General features: G+C 38.3%; 3 protein-coding genes and 2 pseudogenes across 3 annotated transcripts in view; all 5 read right to left on the reverse strand.

Annotated features, from left to right (window-relative positions):
* Positions 1–19,226, reverse strand: part of LOC131553663 (protocadherin alpha-C2-like) — a 120,902-nt gene extending 101,676 nt beyond the window's left edge. Inside the window, exon 1 of the mRNA XM_058798489.1 lies at positions 16,128–19,226. Within this exon, the coding sequence (XP_058654472.1) occupies positions 16,128–18,488 (2,361 nt within the window). The 5' untranslated portion in view covers positions 18,489–19,226. The remainder of the gene's footprint in view (positions 1–16,127) is intronic.
* Positions 766–4,274, reverse strand: LOC131553676 (protocadherin gamma-A11-like; annotated as a pseudogene).
* On the reverse strand, positions 4,314–7,924 carry LOC131553675 (protocadherin gamma-A11-like; annotated as a pseudogene).
* LOC131553931 (protocadherin alpha-8-like) lies at positions 9,239–12,031 on the reverse strand. The gene has a single exon (XM_058798910.1). It carries the CDS (start codon positions 11,612–11,614, stop codon positions 9,239–9,241), a length of 2,376 nt encoding a protein of 791 aa, XP_058654893.1. The 5' UTR covers positions 11,615–12,031.
* On the reverse strand, positions 13,124–15,644 carry LOC131553932 (protocadherin alpha-3-like). Its single transcript, XM_058798911.1, has one exon. The coding sequence runs from the start codon at positions 15,500–15,502 to the stop codon at positions 13,124–13,126; it is 2,379 nt and encodes a 792-aa protein (XP_058654894.1). The 5' UTR covers positions 15,503–15,644.
* Positions 19,227–20,666: the final 1,440 nt, after the last annotated feature.

A 20,666-nucleotide genomic window follows, 5' to 3' on the forward strand; every position in this document is an offset into this window, starting at 1 on the left:
CTAAAATATGCTCGAGTAACAGCCTGAGGTGTGCATCACATAAATAAACTCTCCAATAGATTAAAAAAAAAAAAATCTGCTGTCATCGGAGTGCTACATTAAAATGAGCAACCTCATTAGTATGATGTTTATTTACACAATCTTATTAACCTCAGACAAGTACAACAGCACAACCCACTACACACACACTGAGAGAACATGCAACTGAGACTGCCTCCCACAATCAAACACATGACTCTGTGTGTCCTCTTCACAGGGGGATGAATCTGTTGACACCATCTGCTGACTAAATTACACTATCAACTTCTCCATCTAAATCTATTTCATGTAATAAACCCAGTTGTTTAAAACCCAGCAAGCTGACCAACCAATGTATTCTGTTAATCTCTCTCTGTTTGTCTCCATTTCCTGTTCATGTTTCCTTTTCTCAGGGTAAGGCGTGTGTTGCTATGGATACCAGACAGAGAATGAATGGGAATCAGAATGTGCAGTGTGATGGAACGTTAATGATGACAGAATTTGTCATCAAATCGGCAAGCATATGCGAATGAGACTGACAACAGATAAACAAAATTCACAAATACAGATAAGGTCAGGGGAAATAAATGCTACAAGTGAGTATAATATAATAAGTATAATAAGTGAGTGAGTGTGAGTGCGTTTTTGTGATATATGAGGACACAAATTTGTATAATGACATGGGTATGACATAGGTATTACAAGGAGAAGGTGACTTATGAGGACATTTTTTTCAAGTTTCCTGTAAGGGGTAGGCTTAGGTGTAGGGTTGGTGTAGGGCGACAGAAAATACGGTTTGTACAGTATAAAAACCATTATGCCTATCCCCACAATTCACAAAAACAAACTTTTTGAGAGAGAGAGAGAGAGAGAGAGAGAGAGAGAGATTTTCAGAAATTTAAAAATGGAAGATGAAATACTTTGAAAAACATTATCAAAAAAATAACTAACACAACATCACATATATACAAATTATACATAAACACATACATATGTTCAGTCCCTAGGTCTGAAACTTCAGATTCAGGGTCCTTCAGTCTGTTGAACACTTTTATATTAGAGATCAGCTTCTCTTTCTAGGACATGAACAATTACTGCATATGTTTATTTTGAATGTATTTAAGATGGTGAAGAGAGGACATTTTAGGCCAAACAATATAAAGAAACACAAAATCCATTAGAGATCACAATTTTACCTCTCCAGAACATCTCCTCCTGCGATCTGGGATCACTAGAGTATTTCCATTACTGCCCGGGACTATAGTAGAGCCGATACTCATTCTGGGTCCAACTAACATGTACCGTTTGTCTCCAGATCTGTACTGGATGCTGTGACACAGAGTCCCGTCGTAATTTGTATCCTGTAAATACTTGGACGAATAGTCTGTCGATTTAGAGCACTGCATTACAATCAACACGATGATGCTGATGACAAAAAGCACTGAAACCGAGCCCAAAGTGATCATCAAATAAAATGTCACGTTGTTTTCCTCCTCGTCTTTTACTGGGTTTTTCACATCAGAAGCTGCAAAAGCCTCTTTGGGCTCCACAACTTTGACAATCACAGTCGCTGTCGCTGAGAGAGAAACGTTCCCATTGTCTTTGACCAGTATGAGCAGTTTATGCTGGGCCTCGTCTGTTTCTGTGAATGAGCGAAGGGTCCTTATCTGTCCTGTATAGCGGTCCAAACCAAAGAGACTGTGGTCACTAACTTCCTGCAGTGAAAATAATAACCAGCCGTTGTATCCTATATCTGCATCATAGGCTCTGACTTTAGTCACCAAATGACCTGCGTTCACATTACGAGGAACCTCTTCCACACCCTCAGCAGAACCGTTAGCGCTGACTGGATATAAGATCACTGGAACATTGTCGTTCTGATCCAGAATAAACACGTTCACTGTCACGTTACTGCTCAGAGACGGAGTGCCAGAGTCTGTAGCAACAACTTGGAACTGGAACGTTTTAACAGTTTCAAAGTCAAAGCTCTTTAGTGCATAAACCTCCCCATTTTCAGAGTTAATATTAATGAAAGAGGCATATTTGGTATCCTCTCCAGGGTCTCTCCAAATGTTATAGTGTACAACAGCATTTTCATCTAAGTCATGATCAGAAGCAAACACAGAAAACAAAGATTTTCCTGGTATATTGTTTTCCATCACATAAAATGCATAGGGTGAAAGTGAAAATGCTGGACTATTGTCATTTACATCCGATATCTGCACAGTTATAGTTTTAATTGAAGACAGAGGTGGCTGCCCAGCATCTTTGGCTACTAACGTGATGTCATAGCGAGGCACAGTTTCTCTATCAAGAGATGAGGCTGTAACCAGTGCGTAAATGTTATCTTGGGATGATGCAGTTAGTCTGAAAGGTACTTCTTCAGTTATGTAGCACAACACTTTCCCATTTACACCAGAGTCCAAATCACTGAGGCTGATTAAAGCCACTGTTGTTCCAATTTTAGAGTCTTCAGCCACTGCACTTGAAAATGATGTGACTTCTATCTCAGGCACATTGTCATTTACATCAACGATTTTTATGGTTATACTCTTATCTGATGTGAGAGGAACAGGTCCTTTATCTGATGCTTGGATATCAATTTCAAAGTTATTCATCACTTCAAAATCTATTGGGCCGATCACAGTCATTTCTCCAGTATTGGAGTTTAAATCAAAAAGTTGTGTAAGCCTAGTGTCTATATCCTTACCAAACGAATAAAAAATATCTCCATTTGGACCATCATCCATATCAGTAGCATTAACCTGTAAAACAGTTGTGCCCACAGGGACATTTTCTTGAAGCGTTACAGAGTAAACTTCTTGTATGAAAACTGGCATATTGTCATTAACATCCAAAACTTCAACTATTATATCCATTGTTCCAGACTTTGGGGGTCGCCCTCCATCAAGCGCAGTGAGGACTAGCTTGTGTCTACGGCTTGTTTCTCTATCCAAAGGCTTTTGAAGAATTAAAAAGGGCATTTTGCGATCTTCTCCGCGATCTTTAACCTCTATGCGGAAATTGTCATTATGACTGAGTTTATATTGTTGAACAGAGTTCATTCCGCCATCGGGATCCCGCGCCGCCAGTAACTGATACCGAGCTCCAGGTAAGGCAGATTCCGATATTTCCAATCGCTTTTCTTTCTCCGGGAATCTCGGAGCATGATCATTGATGTCCACGATTTCAATCGAGACGTAGTGAATCTCTAAAGGGTTTTCTAGTGCGATTTTTAGATTGATGACACACGAGCCGCTTCTCTCGCACACCTCCTCGCGATCTATTTCCCATTTACACTTAAAATCCCGTCATTCTGATTTACCGTGAACAGCGAGTCGCCCGAGGTTGAAACGATCCGAAATCCTCTCTCCTTTAACGTTCTGGTATCGAGACCTAAATCCTTCGCAAGGTTTCCGACCACAGATCCTTCTTTTTGCTCCTCAGAAAGAGAATATCGTATTTGTGCGCATACCTCTCTCCAAAGCAGCGTTCCCAGTGCCATTAACAGAAGTCCGCGGCGCCATGACGAACGCGCCCTTTGTTGCATTTTGCAGGAAATTAAAACGGCGTTTAAAGATGTTCCACTCTAAAATGTTGACCCATTACAAAGTTAAGCGCTGACCATAAAAATCATGATTTATGTCAGAAAATCCTTACGATACGAAGCAAGTAGCTCTTGGCGAGTGTGAAGGCAATGTCCACGGCGTTGTTAACGAACTGATGGAGAGAGCGAATGAAATTGCCAACACACGATGCCACGTCAGGTCCGTATTTTTGGTGTGCACTGACACCATGCGAATTTATTTTTCACTGCAAAACGAACGTAACTGAGAAATTAAAAGAATAGACAGGCTAAGTCGAAAACAGGTTTATCTGACAAAATGACATACATTTAAAAAAAGAACATAAAACAGAATAACATGAACATCTAAATAAGCCATATTTAGGACAATAGATTTATGTCCAAATGGCGCACATAAGTGCTTTTAATTGTTTACAAGCCACTGCAGTAGTAGTAGTTTCATATTTCATGCCAACCAAAACAATCCACTTTTATATCCAAAACCTACAATCATAAACGTTAACTTGTGATCTTTTATAAACAAGCAATCAATGGCATTAGAAAGGAGTTCATAGTTCATTGGCATCAAAAAGAAGTTCACTGTGTTACACATGCAGGTAGTAGCTGGATCACTGCCACTCAATAATTGTGAACTTGAAGCTTATTATCAAACATTCTAATTTGAAAACTTACATTCTAAAGCCACCATGGTATGATATGGAGTTGTCAAAACATGATGTGTAAGGCCAATAATTCTCAGAGTAGGGACTACTGTATGACGCCCTTCCTTTACTAAAAGCTATAGTACTAGGATTTTATAAAATTATGACTTATTTTTAAATATAACTAATTTTAAGGCTTGCATTTTATATGCAGGAGGGAAAAAAGCATAAACCACCACACTAAATAATAAAAATCATCACCATCATCATCAATCAATCAATCAATCAAATAAATAAATAAATAGGATAGATAGATAGATAGATAGATAGATAGATAGATAGATAGATAGATAGATAGATAGACAGACTGACTGACTGTCTGAGGCAGAGTTTGCTAGTTTTATCTGAACATGAAATTGTCAAACTGTATCATCAAATAAAAATCTTATTAATTCAATGAAAAGATGTCAATTTAACTTGACTTACTCCATAAATTTCACCTCAAAATATCTAATTAATTTTAAGTTAAAAAAAAAAAAAAAATCTAGCATAGGTCATTTTCACATACCGAATATCATTTTAATAAATATTATTAACTAATTCTAACGTATAAGAAGAGTAAGCAAGAAAAGACACACTGTACTGGCATTTACTCCATATTTAGTAAAGCAACACCATGATCTTCATTGCAGCCCACAATCTAAGTACAAGATCCATGCTTCAGCACAATAGCAACCACAAATATGGCAACAACATAAACTCTTCTAAATATGAAAATTAAATACTAGCGAGTATGCCCTGCACTTAGTAACATTTCAACATATACTATTCTGACCCAGTCCCATGCAAAGTATGTTGGGACCCAGAAATCCACTATCCAGATCCAGTAATGTATGTCTAAGAGTTTGATGCAACTCTTTCACTATGATCTAAATCTCAATGGTAATGGGCATGAAAATACATTTAAAAAAAGAAAATATATCATACCGTAAAGGTTCTTACCTCCCCAGAATCTCTCCTCCTGCGATCTGGGATCACTAGAGTGTTCCTATTACTGCCTGGTGCTATAGTAGAGCCGATACTCATTCTGGGTCCAACTAACATGTACCGTTTGTCTCCAGATCTGTACTGGATGCTGTGACACAGAGTCCCATCATAATTTGTATCCTGTAAATACTTTGACGAATAGTCTGTCGATTTAGAGCACTGCATTACAAGCAACACGATGATGCTGATGACAAAAAGCACTGAAACCGAGCCCAAAGTGATGATCAAATAAAATGTCACGTTGTTTTCCTCCTCGTCTTTTACTGCATTTTTAACATCAGAAGCTGCAAAAGCCTCTTTGGGCTCCACAACTTTGACAATCACAGTCGCTGTCGCTGAGAGAGAAACGTTCCCATTGTCTTTGACCAGTATGAGCAGTTTATGCTGGGCCTCGTCTGTTTCTGTGAATGAGCGAAGGGTCCTTATCTGTCCTGTATAGCGGTCCAAACCAAAGAGACTGTGGTCACTAACTTCCTGCAGTGAAAACAATAACCAGCCGTTGTATCCTATATCTGCATCATAGGCTCTGACTTTAGTCACCAAATGACCTGCGTTCACATTACGAGGAACCTCTTCCACACCCTCAGCAGAACCGTTAGCGCTGACTGGATATAAGATCACTGGAACGTTGTCGTTCTGATCCAGAATAAACACGTTCACTGTCACGTTACTGCTCAGAGACGGAGTGCCAGAGTCTGTAGCAACAACTTGGAACTGGAACGTTTTAACAGTTTCAAAGTCAAAGCTCTTTAGTGCATAAACCTCCCCAGTTTCAGAGTTAATATTAATGAAAGACGCATATTTGTTATCCTCTCCAGGGTCTCTCCAAATGTTATAGTGTACAACAGCATTTTCATCTAAGTCACGATCAGAAGCAAACACAGAAAACAAAGATTTTCCTGGAATATTGTTTTCCATCACATAAAATGCATAGGGTGAAAGTGAAAATGCTGGACTATTGTCATTTACATCCGATATCTGCACAGTTATAGATTTAATTGAAGACAGAGGTGGCTGCCCAGCATCTTTGGCTACTAACGTGATGTCATAGCGAGGCACAGTTTCTCTATCAAGAGATGAGGCTGTAACCAGTGCGTAAATGTTATCTTGGGATGATGCAGTTAGTCTGAAAGGTACTTCTTCAGTTATGTAGCACAACACTTTCCCATTTACACCAGAGTCCAAATCACTGAGGCTGATTAAAGCCACTGTTGTTCCAATTTTAGAGTCTTCAGCCACTGCACTTGAAAATGATGTGACTTCTATCTCAGGCACATTGTCATTTACATCAACGATTTTTATGGTTATACTCTTATCTGATGTGAGAGGAACAGGTCCTTTATCTGATGCTTGGATATCAATTTCAAAGTTATTCATCACTTCAAAATCTATTGGGCCGATCACAGTCATTTCTCCAGTATTGGAGTTTAAATCAAAAAGTTGTGTAAGCCTAGTGTCTATATCCTTACCAAACGAATAAAAAATTTCTCCATTTGGACCATCATCCATGTCAGTAGCATTAACCTGTAAAACAGTTGTGCCCACAGGGACATTTTCTTGAAGCGTTACAGAGTAAACTTCTTGTATAAAAACTGGCATATTGTCATTAACATCCAAAACTTCAACTATTATATCCATTGTTCCAGACTTTGGGGTCGCCTCCATCAAGCGCAGTGAGGACTAGCTTGTGTCTACGGCTTGTTTCCCTATCCAAAAGCTTTTGAAGAATTAAAAAGGGCATTTTGCGATCTTCTCCGCGATCTTTAACCTCTATGCGGAAATTGTCATTATGACTGAGTTTATATTGTTGAACAGAGTTCATTCCGCCATCGGGATCCCGCGCCGCCAGTAACTGATACCGAGCTCCAGGTAAGGCAGATTCCCATATTTCCAATCGCTTTTCTTTCTCCGGGAATCTCGGAGCATGATCATTGATGTCCACGATTTCAATCGAGACGTAGTGAATCTCTAAAGGGTTTTCTAGTGCGATTTTTAGATTGATGACACACGAGCCGCTTCTCTCGCACACCTCCTCGCGATCTATTTCCCCATTTACACTTAAAATCCCGTCATTCTGATTTACCGTGAACAGCGAGACGCCCGAGGTTGAAACGATCCGAAATCCTCTCTCCTTTAACGTTCTGGTATCGAGACCTAAATCCTTCGCAAGGTTTCCGACCACAGATCCTTCTTTTGCTCCTCAGAAAGAGAATATCGTATTTGTGCGCATACCTCTCTCCAAAGCAGCGTTCCCAGTGCCATTAACAGAAGTCCGCGGCGCCATGACGAACGCGCCCTTTGTTGCATTTTGCAGGAAATTAAAACGGCGTTTAAAGATGTTCCACTCTAAAATGTTGACCCATTACAAAGTTAAGCGCTGACCATAAAAATCATGATTTATGTCAGAAAATCCTTACGATACGAAGCAAGTAGCTCTTGGCGAGTGTGAAGGCAATGTCCACGGCGTTGTTAACGAACTGATGGAGAGAGCGAATGAAATTGCCAACACACGATGCCACGTCAGGTCCGTATTTTTGGTGTGCACTGACACCATGCGAATTTATTTTTCACTGCAAAACGAACGTAACTGAGAAATTAAAAGAATAGACAGGCTAAGTCGAAAACAGGTTTATCTGACAAAATGACATACATTTAAAAAAAGAACATAAAACAGAATAACATGAACATTTAAATAAGCCATATTTAGGACAAGAGATGTATGTCCAAACGGCGCACAGAAGTGCTTTTAATTGTCTACAAGCCACTGCAGTAGTAGTAGTTTCATATTTCATGCCAACCAAAACAATCCACTTTTATAGCTCAGACCTACAATCATAAAAGTTAACTTGTGATCTTTTAAACAAGCAATCAATGGCATTAGAAAGGAGTTCATAGTTCATTGGCATCAAAAAGAAGTTCACTGTGTTACACATACAGGTAGTAGCTGGATCACTGTCACTCAATAATTGTGAACTTGAAGCTTATTAACAAACATTCTACTTTGAAAACATACATTCTAAAACCATCATGGTATGATATGGAGTTGTCAAAACATGATGTGTAAGGCCAATAATTCTCAGAGTAGGGACTACTGTATGACACCCTTCCTTTACTAAAAGCTATAGTACAAGGAATTTATAACATTATGACTTATTTTAAATATAACTAATTTTAAGGCTTTCATTTTATATGCAGGAGGGAAAAAAGCATAAACCACCACACTAAATAATAAAAATCATCATCATCAATCAATCAAATCAATCCAATCAATAAATAGGATAGATAGATAGATAGATAGATAGATAGATAGATAGATAGATAGATAGATAGGCAGACAGACAGACTGATTGACTGTCTGAGGCAGAGTTTGCTAGTTTTATCTGAACATGAAATTGTCAAACTGTAGCATCAAATAAAAATCTTATTAATTCAATGAAAAGATGTAAATTTAACTTGACTTACTCCATAAATTTCACCTCAAAATATCTAATTAATTAAATAAATAAAAAACTAGCACAGGTCATTTTCACATGCCGAATATAATTTTAATAAATATTATTAACTAATTGTAACGTATAAGAAGAGTAAGCAAGAAAAGACACACTGTACTGGCATTTACTGCATATTTAGTGAAGCAGCACCATGATCTTCATTGCAGCCCACAATCTAAGTACAAGATCCATGCTTCAGCACAATAGCAACCACAAATATGGCAACAACATAAACTCTTCTAAATATGAAAATTAAATACTAGCGAGTATGCCCTGCACTTAGTAACATTTCAACATGTACTATTCTGATCCAGTCCCATGCAAAGTATGTTGGGACCCAGAAATCCACTATCCAGATCCAGTAATGTATGTCTAAGAGTTTGACGCAACTCTTTCACTATGATCTAAATCTCAATGTAATGGGCATAAAAATACATTTAAAAAATGAAAATATATCATACCGTAAAGTTTCTTACCTCCCCAGAATCTCTCCTCCTGCGATCTGGGATCACTAGAGTGTTCCTATTACTGCCTGGTCCTATAGTAGAGCCGATACTCATTCTGGGTCCAACTAACATGTACCGTTTGTCTCCAGATCTGTACTGGATGCTGTGACACAGAGTCCCATCATAATTTGTATCCTGTAAATACTTGGACGAATAGTCTGTCGATTTAGAGCACTGCATTACAATCAACACGATGATGCTGATGACAAAAAGCACTGAAACCGAGCCCAAAGTGATGATCAAATAAAATGTCACGTTGTTTTCCTCCTCGTCTTTTACTGCGTTTTCAACATCAGAAGCTGCAAAAGCCTCTTTGGGCTCCACAACTTTGACAATCACAGTCGCTGTTGCTGAGAGAGAAACGTTCCCATTGTCTTTGACCAGTATGAGCAGTTTATGCTGGGCCTCGTCTGTTTCTGTGAATGAGCGAAGGGTCCTTATCTGTCCTGTATAGCGGTCCAAACCAAAGAGACTGTGGTCACTAACTTCCTGCAGTGAAAACAATAACCAGCCGTTGTATCCTATATCTGCATCATAGGCTCTGACTTTAGTCACCAAATGACCTGCGTTCACATTACGAGGAACCTCTTCCACACCCTCAGCAGAACCGTTAGCGCTGACTGGATATAAGATCACTGGAACGTTGTCGTTCTGATCCAGAATAAACACGTTCACTGTCACGTTACTGCTCAGAGACGGAGTGCCAGAGTCTGTAGCGAGAACTTGGAACTGGAACGTTTTAACAGTTTCAAAGTCAAAGCTCTTTAGTGCATAAACCTCCCCATTTTCAGAGTTAATATTAATGAAAGACACATATTTGGTATCCTCTCCAGGGTCTCTCCAAATGTTATAGTGTACAACAGCATTTTCATCTAAATCATGATCAGAAGCAAACACAAAAAATAAAGATTTTCCTGGAATATTGTTTTCCATCACATAAAAAACATAAGGTGAAAGAGAAAATGCTGGACTATTGTCATTTACATCCGATATCTGCACAGTTATAGTTTTAATTGAAGACAGAGGTGGCTGCCCAGCATCTTTGGCTACTAACGTGATGTCATAGCGAGGCACAGTTTCTCTATCAAGAGATGAGGCTGTAACCAGTGCGTAAATGTTATCTTGGGATGATGCAGTTAGTCTGAAAGGTACTTCTTCAGTTATGTAGCACAACACTTTCCCATTTACACCAGAGTCCAAATCACTGAGGCTGATTAAAGCCACTGTTGTTCCAATTTTAGAGTCTTCAGCCACTGCACTTGAAAATGATGTGACTTCTATCTCGGGCACATTGTCATTTACATCAACGATTTTTATGGTTATACTCTTATCTGATGTGAGAGGAGCACTTCCCTTGTCTGATGCTTGGATATCTATTTCAAAGTTATTCATAACTTCAAAATCTATTGGACCAATCACAGTCATTTCTCCAGTACTGGAGTTTAAATCAAAAAGTTGTGTAAGCCTAGTGTCTATATCCTTACCAAACGAATAAAAAATATCGCCATTTGAACCATCATCCATATCAGTAGCATTAACCTGTATAACAGTTGTGCCCACAGGGACATTTTCTTGAAGTGTTACAGAGTAAACTTCTTGTATGAAAACTGGCATATTGTCATTAACATCCAAAACTTCAACTATTATATCCATTGTTCCAGACTTTGGGGGTCGCCCTCCATCAAGCGCAGTGAGGACTAGCTTGTGTCTACGGCTTGTTTCTCTATCCAAAGGCTTTTGAAGAATTAAAAAGGGCATTTTGCGATCTTCTCCGCGATCTTTAACCTCTATGCGGAAATTGTCATTATGACTGAGTTTATATTGTTGAACAGAGTTCATTCCGCCATCGGGATCCCGCGCCGCCAGTAACTGATACCGAGCTCCAGGTAAGGCAGATTCCGATATTTCCAATCGCTTTTCTTTCTCCGGGAATCTCGGAGCATGATCATTGATGTCCACGATTTCAATCGAGACGTAGTGAATCTCTAAAGGGTTTTCTAGTGCGATTTTTAGATTGATGACACACGAGCCGCTTCTCTCGCACACCTCCTCGCGATCTATTTTCCCATTTACACTTAAAATCCCGTCATTCTGATTTACCGTGAACAGCGAGACGCCCGAGGTTGAAACGATCCGAAATCCTCTCTCCTTTAACGTTCTGGTATCGAGACCTAAATCCTTCGCAAGGTTTCCGACCACAGATCCTTCTTTTTGCTCCTCAGAAAGAGAATATCGTATTTGTGCGCATACCTCTCTCCAAAGCAGCGTTCCCAGTGCCATTAACAGAAGTCCGCGGCGCCATGACGAACGCGCCCTTTGTTGCATTTTGCAGGAAATTAAAACGGCGTTTAAAGATGTTCCACTCTAAAATGTTGACCCATAACAAAGTTAAGCGCTAACCATAAAAATCATGATTTATGTCAGAAAATCCTTACGATACAAAGCAAGTAGCTCTTGGCGAGTGTGAAGGCAATGTCCACGGCGTTGTTAACGAACTGATGGAGAGAGCGAATGAAATTGCCAACACACGATGCCACGTCAGGTCCGTATTTTTGGTGTGCACTGACACCATGCGAATTTATTTTTCACTGCAAACGAACTGAGAAATTAAAACAATAGGCAGGCTAAGTCGAAAAACAGGTTTATCTGACAAAATGATAAACATTTTAAAAAGAACATAAAACGGAATAACATGGATATTAAATTAAGTCATATTTAAGACAAGAGATTTATGTCCAAATGGCGCACAGAAGTGATTTTAAATGTTTACAAGCCACTGCAATAGTATTGTAGTTTTATATCTCATGCCAACCAAAACAGTCCACTTTATGTAGCCTAGAGCTACAATCATAAACGCTGAAGTTTTAAACAAACAATCACTGGCATTGGAAGGCATGCTAGTTCATAAGTTCATTGGCATTAGAAAGTCATTCATTTTATAACAAACAGGTAGTAGCTGGATCATTTGTCACTCAAAATTTGTCAACTTGAAGCTTATTATCAAACATTCTAACTTTAATTAACATTCTAAAGCCATCATGGTATGATATGGAGTTCAAAACATGATGTGTAAGGCCAATTATTCTCAGAGTAGGGACTACTGTATGACGCCCTTCCTTTACTAAAAGCTATAGTACAAGGATTGTATAACAATTATTACTTATAAAATTTAAGTCTTAGTTTACTTAAACATATGTAGGGAGGAAAAGCATAGACCACCATACTAAATAATAATAATCATTGTCATTATCATCATCATCATCTAAATAAATAAATAAGATGTACCATCAAATAAAAATCTTATTAATTCAATGAAAACACATCAGTTTAACTTCACGTATTCTTTGAATTTCACCTCAAAATATCGAATTAATCTTCAGTTCAAAAAAATCTAGAATAGGTCATTTTCACATGCTAAATATATTTTTTTATAAATATTTTAAACTGACTACAATGTATAAGAAGAGTAAACAAGAAAATACACACTGCACTGGCATTTGCACAGCTACTGCATATTTAGTAAAGCAACACCATGACCTTCATTGCAGCCCATAATCTAAGTACAAGATCCATGCTTCAGCACAATAGCAACCACAAAAATAGCAACAACATGAACTCTTCTAAATCTGAAAAATAAACACTAGTGAGTACATCCTTCACTTAGTAACATCTCAACATATATTATTCTGATCCAATCCCATGCAAAGTATGTTGGGACCTAGAAATCCACTGTCCAAGTCCAGCCATGTATGTATAAGAGCTTGATGCAGCTGTTTTACCACAATCCATATCTAAATGGCAATGGCATAAAAATACACATAAAATAAAAATATATCAAACCTTAAAATGTCTTACCTCCCCAGAATCTCTCCTCCTGCGATCTGGGATCACTAGAGTATTTCCATTACTGCCCGGGACTATAGTAGAGCCGATACTCATTCTGGGTCCAACTAACATGTACCGTTTGTCTCCAGATCTGTACTGGATGCTGTGACACAGAGTCCCATCGTAATTTGTATCCTGTAAATACTTGGACGAATAGTCTGTCGATTTAGAGCACTGCATTACAAGCAACACGATGATGCTGATGACAAAAAGCACTGAAACCGAGCCCAAAGTGATGATCAAATAAAATGTCATGTTGTTTTCCTCCTCGTCTTTTACTGCGTTTTTAACATCAGAAGCTGCAAAAGCCTCTTTGGGCTCCACAACTTTGACAATCACAGTCGCTGTTGCTGAGAGAGAAACGTTCCCATTGTCTTTGACCAGTATGAGCAGTTTATGCTGGGCCTCGTCTGTTTCTGTGAATGAGCGAAGGGTCCTTATCTGTCCTGTATAGCGGTCCAAACCAAAGAGACTGTGGTCACTAACTTCCTGCAGTGAAAATAATAACCAGCCGTTGTATCCTATATCAGCATCATAGGCTCTGACTTTAGTCACCAAATGACCTGCGTTCACATTACGAGGAACCTCTTCCACACCCTCAGCAGAACCGTTAGCGCTGACTGGATATAAGATCACTGGAACGTTGTCGTTCTGATCCAGAATAAACACGTTCACTGTCACGTTACTGCTCAGAGACGGAGTGCCAGAGTCTGTAGCAACAACTTGGAACTGGAACGTTTTAACAGTTTCAAAGTCGAAGCTCTTTAGTGCATAAATCTCCCCATTTTCAGAGTTAATATTAATGAAAGATGTATATTTGTTTTCTACACCATCTCTCCATATTTGATAACTGACTACACTGTTTTCACTTGTGTCTTTGTCAGAGGCAGACACAGAAAATAAAGATTTGCCTGGAGCATTATTCTCCATCACATAAAATGCATAAGGAGAAAAAGAAAACTCTGGAACATTGTCATTAACATCTGATACCTGGACAGTTATAGATTTAACAGAAGACTGCGGTGGCTGACCAGCGTCTTTGGCTTCTAATGTGATGTCATAGCGAGAAATTGTCTCTCTGTCAAGAGATGAAGTTGTCACTAACGAGTATGTATTTTCTTGTGATGACGGCATTAGTTTGAAAGGTATGTCCTCAGGTAATGAACAGGTGACTCTCCCATTTATTTCAGAATCTAAATCAGATACACTTATTAAAGCCACCGTTGTGCCCGGTTTGGAGTCTTCAGGAATGGCACTTGAGAATGATGTCACTTCTATCTGAGGGGGATTATCATTTATATCAGCAACTTTTATAGTTATAATTTTATCTGTCGTTAGAGGAACAATTCCTTTGTCTGATGCTTGAATGTCAATTTGATATTTATCTTTTATCTCAAAATCCAAAAGACCTGTTACAATAATTTCTCCTGTGATTGGGTTGACATTAAAAAGTTTGCGCAACTTGTAATTGACGTTATGTCCTAATGAATAAACTACTTCCCCGTTCTGACCTTCATCCAAATCAGTTGCGTTCACCCTTAAGACTACTGTGCCTACTGGTGCGTTTTCATTCAGCATTACAGTGTAAGTATCTTTAGTGAAAACAGGGGCATTATCGTTTATATCTAACACATCTATCACAATATCCATAGTTCCAGACTTCGGTGGTCTGCCTCCATCTAAAGCAGTCAGCTGCAATTTCATAGTTTTTGTAATCTCTCGGTCGAGCGGCTTTTGTAAAGTTAACACGGGAGCTTTGCCTTCTTCATCACGATCTATAATTTCAATACGGAAATAATCGGTGTGGCTCAGTTTATAAGTCTGAACTGAATGACTGCCACTGTCTGGATCGCGAGCTGCCTGAAGCTGGAATCGTGCACCGGGAAGCACCGTTTCACTTATTTCTAAATGCTTTTCCTGATCTTGGAATCTCGGAGCGTGGTCATTCACGTCTATTACATCAACAGTCACGTAATGAATCTCGAGAGGATTTTCTAATGCGATTTTTAGATTTATTAAACACGGGGCGCTTCTCTCGCACACCTCCTCTCTATCTAATTTACCATTCACGTACAAGACGCCGTCATTCTGATTTAAAGTGAACATTGACTCGCCTGAGGTCGAGACGATGCGAAATCCTCGCTCCTTTAAGGTTCTGTAATCTATGCCCAAATCCTTTGCAACATTTCCCACGGCAGCTCCGTCCTTTTGCTCTTCAGAAATCGAGTAGCGTATTTGCGCCCAAACCGTTCTGCCAAAGACAAGCGATACAACAATGAAGACGATTTTCGCATGCCGCTCAGGCCACTGATCACGTCTTTGTCCCATTTTTGCAACGTATTGGTTCCACAGCAATTTCACAACGACTGTGCAAATATTAGTCCAATGACCACATGAAAGACCCCTTAATTCTCGAAAGATATTACGAAGAAAAACAAAGGACAAAACCACCGAGCAAGCCACGCCGCTGATGAAAAAGATCATATACAAATCTAAATGATGACGAGAAAAAAAAAAAAAAAAACAGGGAGGTACTCTTACGTTTTGAGTTTCACTTCAGGTTTACACTGACATCTGGCGCTCTTTCATTGCATTGCTCTTCATTAAAAGCTACAAATTCACAATGAAACAAATTAACCCTTTTTTAAGTTCTTGGAGCTTATCTAATACACCTAAAATATTCACAGATATAGAAAGAATGAGACAAATTCGCAGATCAAAAGCTGCATCATGTATTCAGCACCAAGGACAGCGACCCTCGCTCTCACGGTTACTTTTAGACTTTGTTCAGTCATTTGGGCACAGGAAACATTCCAAGAATAATATGTAATTCCCATGCATGTGTAGCTATAAAATTAAAATAAAAGCACTAAACACTAAAGTATTAAAAAAATAATACAAGTACAATGCTGGCCATGAATGCAATATAGCACAACGCTAGTCCTTTTCTTACCTCTCCAGAACCTCTCCTCCTGCGATCTGGGATCACTAGAGTATTTCCATTACTGCCCGGGACTATAGTAGAGCCGATACTCATTCTGGGTCCAACTAACATGTACCGTTTGTCTCCAGATCTGTACTGGATGCTGTGACACAGAGTCCCGTCGTAATTTGTATCCTGTAAATACTTGGACGAATAGTCTGTCGATTTTGAGCACTGCATTACAATCAACACGATGATGCTGATGACAAAAAGCACTGAAACCGAGCCCAAAGTGATGATCAAATAAAATGTCACGTTGTTTTCCTCCTCGTCTTTTACTGGGTTTTTCACATCAGAAGCTGCAAAAGCTTCTTTGGGCTCCACAACTTTGAAAATCACAGTCGCTGTTGCTGAGAGAGAAACGTTCCCATTGTCTTTGACCAGTATGAGCAGTTTATGCTGGGCCTCGTCTGTTTCTGTGAATGAGCGAAGGGTCCTTATCTGTCCTGTATAGCGGTCCAAACCAAAGAGACTGTGGTCACTAACTTCCTGCAGTGAAAATAATAACCAGCCGTTGTATCCTATATCTGCATCATAGGCTCTGACTTTAGTCACCAAATGACCTGCGTTCACATTACGAGGAACCTCTTCCACACCCTCAGCAGAACCGTTAGCGCTGACTGGATATAAGATCACTGGAACGTTGTCGTTCTGATCCAGAATAAACACGTTCACTGTCACGTTACTGCTCAGAGACGGAGTGCCAGAGTCTGTAGCAACAACTTGGAACTGGAACGTTTTAACAGTTTCAAAGTCGAAGCTCTTTAGTGCATAAATCTCCCCATTTTCAGAGTTAATATTAAGGAAAGATGTATATTTGTTTTCCTCGCTATTTTCTCTCCATATTTGATAGCTGATTATAGCATTTTCGTTTGAGTCTTTGTCAGAAGCAGACACAGAAAATAATATTTTGCCTGGGACATTATTTTCCATCACATAAAACACATATGGAGAAAATGAGAATTCCGGAGTATTGTCATTTACATCTGATATCAGAACAGATATAGATTTAACAGAAGACAATGATGGCTGTCCTGCATCATTTGCTACTAATGTTATGTCATACTCAAATTTTCTTTCTCTGTCAAGTAATCCAGAAGTAACTAAAGAATAAATATTATTGTGTGATGATGACATTAGTTTAAAAGGTATATCATCGGATATTGAACATGAGATTTTTCCATTAAGCCCAGAGTCTAAATCGGTGACGCTAATCAAAGCCACTGTAGTACCAGGTCTAGAATCCTCTGGAATGGCGCTTGAAAATGATGTCACTTCCATTTCCGGTGCATTATCATTCACATCAATTATTTTTATGATTACACCTTTATCCGTCGCAAGAGGAACAGTTCCTTTGTCAGATGCCTGAATGTCAATCTCATATATATCTTTGACTTCAAAATCTAAAACACCAGTCACAATAATTTCTCCAGTGACTGAATTAACTTTAAAAAGTTCACGTAAGTTATCATCAAGATTATTTCCTAAAGCATAAACTACCTCTCCATTTTGACCCTCGTCCAAATCAGTGGCATTGACTTGTACAACTGTTGTGCCCACGGGTGCGTTTTCATTCAATACAACAGTATAAGTTTCTTTCGTGAATATAGGCACATTATCGTTAATATCCAGCACATCAATAATTATCTCTATTGAGCCAGACTTAGGAGGTTTCCCTCCATCTAAAGCAGTCAATTCTAATTTTATGTTTTTCGTCACTTCCCTGTCAAGCGGCTTGTGTAAAATCAAAATAGGAATTTTACCATCTTCTCGTTCTTTAATTTCAAGGCGGAAATGATCGTTGTGACTGAGTTTGTAGGTCTGAACCGAATTACTTCCACTATCAGGATCACGCGCTGCCTGTAGCGGATATCGCGCGCCTGGCACAGCAGATTCCCAAATTTCCAGCCGCTTTTCATTCTCGGAAAACCGTGGACTGTGATCATTTACATCTAATATCTCTACAGTGACATAGTGAATTTCTAGTGGGTTTTCTAGAGCGATTTTCAGATTGGTTAAACACGGGGTGCTTCTCTCGCACACCTCCTCTCTATCTATTTTACCGTTAACATACAAGACACCGTCATTCTGATTCACACTGAACATGGACTCGCCTGAGGTCGAGACGATGCGAAATCCCCTCTCCTTTAGTGTTCTGTGATCAATACCTAAATCCTTCGCGATATTTCCCACAGCAGCTCCGTCCTTCTGCTCCTCCGAGATCGAGTACCGTATTTGTGCCCAAACTGCTCTCCCAAACAACAGCGATACAGCGATGAAAGCGAGTTTCGCATTCAGCTCCAGCTGATGAGAGAGTCTTCTTTGTTCCATTTTTCTGATATTACAAAAATCCCTTGCAACAGAATTTCAAGATCAATCTACAAATATTTGTTGTAAAGTTCCATCGTTGCTCACATTTACGCTGAAAGCCAGTCAGACAATACAAAGACGCTGTACTCAATTCGGACAAATCTAACAGCCCCGGTGCTAATAATGAGAAAACACACGAATAAACCGAGAGGGCGGAACAAGAAGAAGAAGAAAAAAAAAACCTTATCCATTTGACGTCACGAGTCTTTCTCTAGGTTACACTGACATCTCTTGATCTAAAGCGTTAGTTACATTGCAGCGACCAAAAACATTTAACTGGTGTCAAATTCATGTAGTTTTATCTTAAAAAATCCATATAAACCATGGTTTAAGCTGTACTGAAGTACTCAATAGTATTACATTAGATCGAACATATTGTTTTATGAAAACGAGTGAGTGAGTGAGTGAGTCAGTGGAAAAGAGAGAAGAAGAGAAATTCTGAAAAAGACCCAGCTTCCAAGACCAACCTCATAACTTTGAATTCGACAGTATGCCCTTAGAACACAATTAGAACTACACAAACCTTAGAATAAACATCAGCAGCACAGGAAACTTCAAAACTGCAAACAATCTGGGGGACAAGGTATGTAGAGTATTGTATTGTTGAATATTAATTTACATTTCAATCAGAATCTGGCTGAAAATAATCCAGTCAGTTACAAAAACCATCACACTCTATGGATGCGCGATCTGGGGTCCGTTCACAGACCAACTGTTTACTAAAAGGACAAACACCATTAGAGACTGCAAGCAGAGTTCAGCAAAAAATCTACTACTATTACAGTGTAAACTCCAAATAATCCCTTCAAGATCAGAGTAAGAGGGGAACGCACAAATAATGAAAATAAATCAGCTATTAAATTCCATGACCACATAAATAGTAGTTATAAGTAACTCTAAATCATAAATAAATCCGAATCTAAAAAAGGCAGAGATAACAGTGTTCCATTTGAATAACAGTACTGGGCTGCGTTTCCCCAAAGCATCGTAAGCCTAAGAAGTTCGTAAAAACTATCGTACGACTGATCTTAATATTACGGTCTATTTCTCAAAAGCATCGTAACTTAAGTAGCACTTGAAAATCATTGTAGGGCTGCGTTTCTCGATAACGATTGATCTTAGCGCTTAAGAGCGTTTCCTACGAGTCATTTTACGAACGTTCGTTATTGTTTCACGTGCATTTCCCAAAAATGCACTTAACACAATCGCACGTAGCCGTGCTTTAAGTGCTACTTAGGAGTCGCTATCCGTTGGTCAAGTGCTGAAATGTCAATTTATAGAATGGCTTGTATTTGTAGTACACGCTCGTTTATTGAAATGTTAATCTAATGCTGCGTTACAGACAGCTCAGATAATATAATATAGTATAATATAATATAATATAATATAATATAATATAATATAATATAATATAATATAATATAATATAATATAATATAATATAATATAATATACATTTAGTCATTTAGCAGGCGCTTTTATCCAATACGACTTACAAATGAGGACAATAGAAGCAATCAAAACCAACAAAAGAGCAACAATATGCAAGTGCTATGACAAGTCTCGGTTAGCCTAACACAGTACACGTAGCAATTTTTTATTTTATTTATTTTTTAAAGAAAACGAGTAGATATAATATAGAAAAAAGTAGCCTAGTGTTTTTTTTTTAATTGTTTTTTATTTTTATTTTTTTTATAAGAAACAAGTAGATAGAAAAAAAAAAGAAAGGTAGTTTTAGTTTTTCAAGAAAAGCTTGCAGAATAAATATGCAATTGATAGAGGGTCAAGTGTCTGTGTGTGTTTTTTTTTTTTTTTTTTTTTTTTATAAAAAGAAGACAGATAGATAAAATAGAATTATAAAAGAGAGCGCTAGAATATATAATATAATATAATACAATATAATATCAGTAAATATAATAAGTATATAAGTGATAAGTATAATATTAATCTACTATATATAATAATATTATAGAATATACTATATACATATAGTACATTAATATTATATTTGCACATTAATATTATTCTATATAGTATATAATATCTGTAGAGACATTATTTCTGGGTCCAATACATGGCTGGTTTTCGTCATTGACAATTATTTTTATTTTTATTTATTTATTTATTTTTTATTCATCC

This window comes from Onychostoma macrolepis, chromosome 14 (genome assembly GCF_012432095.1).
Source record: "Onychostoma macrolepis isolate SWU-2019 chromosome 14, ASM1243209v1, whole genome shotgun sequence".
In the NCBI taxonomy this organism is placed as follows: Eukaryota; Metazoa; Chordata; class Actinopteri; order Cypriniformes; family Cyprinidae; genus Onychostoma; species Onychostoma macrolepis.